The sequence below is a fragment of the Salminus brasiliensis genome, chromosome 4, assembly GCF_030463535.1.
Source record: "Salminus brasiliensis chromosome 4, fSalBra1.hap2, whole genome shotgun sequence".
NCBI classification, from domain to species: Eukaryota; Metazoa; Chordata; class Actinopteri; order Characiformes; family Bryconidae; genus Salminus; species Salminus brasiliensis.
Genome location: NC_132881.1, coordinates 33,288,734 through 33,294,831, shown reverse-complemented (window position 1 = coordinate 33,294,831; position 6,098 = coordinate 33,288,734). Strand labels below are relative to the sequence as shown.

The 6,098-nt window shown below is 38.7% G+C and overlaps 1 protein-coding gene across 1 annotated transcript; it reads right to left on the bottom strand.

Moving 5' to 3' along the window:
• Nucleotides 1–4,167: 4,167 nt before the first annotated feature.
• On the bottom strand, nt 4,168–5,799 carry lbx1a (ladybird homeobox 1a). The gene is made up of 2 exons (XM_072676978.1): nt 5,493–5,799; nt 4,168–4,655 (listed from the first exon to the last, which is right to left on the bottom strand). Exons 1-2 carry the CDS (start codon nt 5,797–5,799, stop codon nt 4,168–4,170), a joined length of 795 nt encoding a protein of 264 aa, XP_072533079.1.
• Nucleotides 5,800–6,098: the final 299 nt, after the last annotated feature.

Here is a 6,098-nt window from a genome sequence, read left to right as displayed (position 1 = left end):
AGGCATGTGTCTCTGTGGAAGACGTAAACATATTTACACTTATTGTTTGACCAGGGGTGCCTAAACTTTTCCACTAGATTGTGTTTAATGCTAATAAAAAAAAGATTTTGCTAAATAATAACAATGTAATCTTTATGTTAAATCAACAGTAGGATTTGTTTTCAGTGCCCAGGCCTTGATCGTTGTGCTAATCTCTCTCTCTCTCTCTCTCTCTCTCTCTCTCTCTCTCTCTCTCTCTCTCTCTCTCTCTCCCTCTCCCTCTCTCTCTCTCTGTGTCCCACATACACACACTCACACAGCTTGTGTGTTGAATAAGCCTCTTTCTCCTTTAAATCTTGGACATTTTGACAGGTCACATTAAGATCTGCCTGCTCAGCATGAACACATCATAAAACTGGACAGGCAATTTCTGTTTTCACCAAATAGCCAGGCTAACTCGTTCTGCATCTTTGATTTTAATACACTAGACAAGCAGCTTAGCAGCAAGGGAGGGAAAAATATCTGGCTTAGGTATATTTTTCGAGTTATGCCTCTCAATTCCCCTAGATCCATTTTTCCGTTTGAATTATCAACTAGAATTTGATTAATATGCAAATGTGAGGCAGAAAGTCTCGTATAATTCTTCCAGTGGAGAGTAGTAATTAATCAACAGTTAAAGAAAATTAATACATATATCAATTTTGTCAGGGACACGCTTAGCTCAATCGTCCGTAAAATTGAAGTTTGAAGTATTAAGGGGCTCTACAGGAGCCTTATAACTAAAACTTTCAAATCCGACCTATTTAGTGATCAATCAAGCTTTCCCCTTAGGTTAATCTAGTTAATATTTCACCTCAAATCATACACTCCTGTGACACGCAGTCTCGCATGGAGTCGATGAGAAGTTTTTAAAACGTTAAAGACTTGGATATTTCCAATGGTCTGCTTAGCTAATATTATTCATTTAAACCAAAGGCCAAAGTTGGGACCTGCCGGACCACGCAGACGAAAAACGATGAATTCCGCAGCATGAAATTCTTTCTATCTATCTATCCATCTATCCATCTATCCATCTGTCTGTCTGTCTGTCTGTCTGTCTGTCTGTCTGTCTGTCTATCTGTCTGTCTGTCTGTCTGTCACGATAAAGTAGGCTACTTAGCATTTCATTTTTAACTAAGATAAAGAATATCGTAGGGAAACTCCTCTCAATCCTTACAATTAGGCAGAGAAGAGAGAGGGAGGGTGTACAAACCCCATTGTTTCAGCAGGGACTCATGCATCAAACTTCAATTTTCCGGACGATTGAATTAGTGATTTTTTCTCTCACACTCTTGAGCTGAAATACACTTAAGACTTGGGGATTAATTACCACGTTCTGCTCTTTCGGATTGTAGTATTACTTATCTTTGCCACGTTTGACAACACCTCATAAAATAAGGAACTGCTCCTGACATATCAGCACACTGTATTCTCTACTACAACTCTGCAGCTTAGGCTATAAAACTACAGCACCCTGTGAGAGGCTTAGTACAGCTGGGAGAGAGAGATGGCCAGCCTAGGTCCAAATAAAGTCAGCAGAGTTTCACCCATCTCTATTTTACTGATACGAGACACTTTGACATGCGCAATGAAACCAGCAACAAAAATGAACAAAATATGTCTCAGTAAGGCAAATATGAAAATGACTCTTAATGTATAATATGTCATATGTGTAAAACAACCTTACATACGCAGCATACATTTACATTTTTTGCTTTGTGTTGATACCCCGTCAAACCCAAATCCAACGATATATTTTTATATATACACGTTGGATTTGTATACGATATATATATATATATATATATATATATATATATATATATATATATATATATATATATATATATATATCCTATAGATGCCCCTGCCCTCCGAAAGTTTCTCCATCACAGCAGCGTGATCATAACTACACTGTCATTGTTTTGGAATAGCACTGCAAAAATGTGTGAGATTGATCTCCTCATAGAAAGTGCACAAAACATTTAGGAACCTTCTTAAAGACAACAGCTGTTTAATCTTCTTAAATCTGTCAGAATACTGAAAAAAATAAATACACTGAATAATAGTGATACTATACTTATAATTATATATTTATATAATTTAACCACATATAACCACTGTATAACCATAATTATAACTATATATATATATATATATATATATATATATATATATATATATATATATTTAAATTCTAATAACAATAGTATAAGTATATATTATATAATAATACAGTACATTGATAACAATATAATAGTAAAATAACGATAACAAAAGTTTATAAGAATAATAATGGATTGTTTTGCTTTATTATTATTATTATTATTATTATTATTGTTATTGTTATTGTTGTTATCGTGTGATATTTTTGACTGCACTAAATGTTGTCATGAATTAGTCACAATAGTAATTAATCATGGTGTTTACCGCAAACGAAGGGCAAGTGTAAAATCAGTTCTTCTATGTTAATATATCAAAGAAAACATTTACACAAAGGCTTCAATCAGGTGACTCTCCTTTTTAGTATTAAAACAGGCCACTTCAGCCACAACATTAACTCCTTTAAGTCGTTGCCCAGAAAAAGCCCTTCACAGAAACACATAAAGGCAGAAGGCAACCTTTTAACAAACCACGTCAGTTTCATTGTAATTCATAGACTTGTTTAAAACAGCCGAGAGAGAAAAGGAAGAAAAGAGGGAACATTAATAGGCCCAGATGCCCTCGTACGAGAAGAGGGTCTATGTATGCATTAGTGCCTTTTGTGAAAATTGAGTGAAACACTTCGAAGGGAGGCCTAACTCAATCCATCAAATTGTCTGAAATTGTGAGGAAAATTCAGAAACCATATGGCCCCCGAACGCTTGTGTCCTTTGAGCGCGCTTGTCTCCGTATTGAGAGCTGCGGGAGGCGCAGTGAGGCCCATTGGAGCCTGGCGCAGGAGGGAAGGCTGCTCATTTGTCCCCGCGTTTCACGCTTCACTCTGAAAATGACAGCGAAAAGCCAGACTCAGGCGCGCAGAAAGTGGCCCAAAAACTGCACTTTTTCAGGCACCATTTATGCCCACATTCACCCAACCAGATTTCTGTTTCTCACATAAATCTATTCAATATAGCCTTTTGAAAACACGCGTCCAATGGCTAAGGTTACGCCTATCTGGAAAAGAAAGGGAAAAAGAAGGCGAGACTGAAAGGCAGAGGGTTGTTAAGAGTGTAAAAGTCCACTTTTGTGTTTAAAAAAAAAAAAGAAAAACTGAAAAAAAGGGAGGAGGGGTGGCTATTTTGGCAGCACGCGCAGCTGATACTGCTAAAAGTGAAGCCTGTTTATTGTGCACACAATTCTGCAATTCTGATTATTTACAAAATACGAGTCGCTATTATAATTATTAATATAATTATTCATTATAATACAAAATAAAATATGACTAAAGTGAGAGTGAAATTTTGAGAAAGAGATTTTTATTTCCTTTAAATACATTACACTTTGTACATTGGGTTTAAATGGTGTCTTGGTTTAAAAGGCACTTACAGGCATACAAACCATAAGAAATATATTCAAAACGTGACCGTCTAGATCCAACCTTTTTTTGTTGGTTTGTTTTCTTTTCACGCAATAACGTCAGTATGAAATGTTTTGTAACAAAATGTATATCAAACGCTGAGTGTGTTACAGTCCTACACGCATTACACGGATACACACACGTGTGGACTTGGAAGTCTGTGAAGGGTTTGGAGATAGTGATGTTTCAGAGCTGCAGTCACTTTAACAAAAAATTAAAAATCGTAAAATTAAACAGAACATGCATTATAAATTACTCAAAACACGATGAGGGTCTATATGGGCTAAATGGACAATTGTTTTGTAGTGTGTGCAAGAAAGAGAGAGAGAGAGAGAGAGAGAGAGAGAATGTCAGGGTACTTATTGCTTTCCTTCCACTACCGGTTGATCTAAAATAAATAGGCTAGATGGCTGCGATATTTAGATAGCTGTCACTGCATAAATAGATCTGAGGAAACGGTCCATGCTTGTTTTGAGTGTTTCTCTTTTTTTCTCTTCAGTCATTTAAATACATTTGGTGCATTAATGGCACTTTAACCTCTGTGGGGTCTGCAGGAGGAGCAGTTCGGGGGGAGCGCGAGTGCCGCGCCATCAGTCGTCCACGTCGATCTCCTCGTCCTCGTCCTCGGAACACTCTTTACTGGTGGTGCGGTCCGTGAACGGCGAGGCCGGCGACGTGGGCGCGCGGTTCACTCCCTCACGCTCGTGCCCGGAGAGCGTGGGAGAGTCGTGCGCCGCCGCTCCGCCGCCGATGCCGTTCGCGCACTTCTCCAGATCTGCCAGTTTGGCCATTTTTTCTAAAGACACCGAGCCCACGGCCCTGGCCGATTCCACGTCCGCCTTCATCTCCTCCAGATCGCGCTTGAGCTTCGCTCGCCGGTTCTGGAACCAGGTGATCACCTGCGCGTTGGTCAGACCGAGCTGCTGTGCGATCTGGTCCCGGTCAGCGGGCGACAAATACTTCTGATAGAGGAAGCGCTTCTCCAGCTCGTAAATCTGATGGTTGGTGAAAGCTGTCCGGGACTTCCTTCGTTTCTTAGGAGTATTCCTCTGACCAAACAGAGTCATACCGTCTCTGCCTGCCAAACACATACACACACACCAGTCCGTTATTCAAGCAAAATGATGCATAACTACAATCGTCAACTGCATCACAAAAACAACAGCAATAATAATAATAATAATAATAATAATAATAATAGCAGTGAATAAATTACAAAGATAAACCAACGTATATTAGAAATACAAATGTCATACAATTACATTAAAATGTGTAGCATATTTAGCTAAATGGAATACATGGCTTTTATATTATTATTAATAATAATAATAATAATAATATTATATAGTTCCCTAAATAATAATAATAATAATAATAATACAATCTATTTTTTCCTTTTTGTCAGTAGATACTGTACTTTTAAGCTGCATCTCTCTGCATAATAATTTTCACATATAAACTGTAAAGCATTTGCTTTTATATTTGTTCTATATCTTATACAATTATGATGAATATCATTATTATGATAATGTTCGGCTGACAAGGAATACATTTAGAGTTTAAATTTAGAATTTAGAAATAGTTAAGAAAAGGTTAAATATTATTTTACAAATACATAAAATAATACCACAAAACTATATTTATTTATGTCTTTTAAATAAGCATATAGAAATAAATGAAAAATAAGGAATACATATATGAAGAAAACAAAAGAAAGAAAAATGTGACAATGTGTGCAACACATATTTGAGTAATATTTCCATGTGTTTGTCTCGTTTTGTCGATTAATATGTGGTTGAACATGTTTAATATGTGGTTGAACATGTTTGATATGTGGTTGAACATGTTTGATATGTGGTTGAACATGTTTGATATGTGGTTGAACATGTTTAATATGTGGTTGAAGTGTATTTACCTTCGGCGGCCTGCAGCACGCTGACTTCCAGTCCTTTGAAGGTTTTGCTGGCGAGCTCCTCCAGGGCGCACAGAGGAGAGGTATGTGTAAGCAGCGCTCGGGAGGCTAGCGGGTGCCCAGCCGGACTGGCCTTCTCCGCGGCGGGCAGCAGCGAGTAGGAACGCTTCACTGAGGGCTTGTTGAGGATGTCCTCGATGCTGAAAGGCGTCAAAGGCTTGTTGGAGTTGGCTGGAGGAGGGAGATGGTCCAGAGGGCTGCGCCTCCTGTCCTCCACCGAGGCGCCTTTCGCGTCTTCTTTGGAGCTCATTGTTTGTGTTAGTCTGATCTCACCTCGTCTCAGAAACACTTCAGTATCTCAGTGCAGGTGACTCTGCAGAGGCGAGTGTACAGTATTTCAGCCCGTGGAGATGTGCTGGACGTGGAGAAAAGCAAGAGAGACGATGCGCTCGGTGGACGTGTGGAATTCATGCCGCTGTTTCTTTCATTGAGACGTTAGGCTTAGGCAGGCTTGGAGAAACTTGAGGGTCCTTTAAGTGCCTTCTTGGCATGCTCTGAGGATCAGGTTGTTGTCATGGCAAAGAACAATCCACAGCTTCTGATGCTTCA

What these genes read in the sequence shown, in the direction of transcription:
- lbx1a (XM_072676978.1), bottom strand. Translation starts at nt 5,799, where the DNA reads ATGAGCTCCAAAGAAGACGCGAAAGGCGCCTCGGTGGAGGACAGGAGG. An exon ending in CGTGCTGCAGGCCGCCGAAG is followed by an intron (nt 4,656 to 5,492) that starts GTAAATACACTT and finishes TGTGTTTGGCAG; the next exon opens with GCAGAGACGGTATGACTCTG.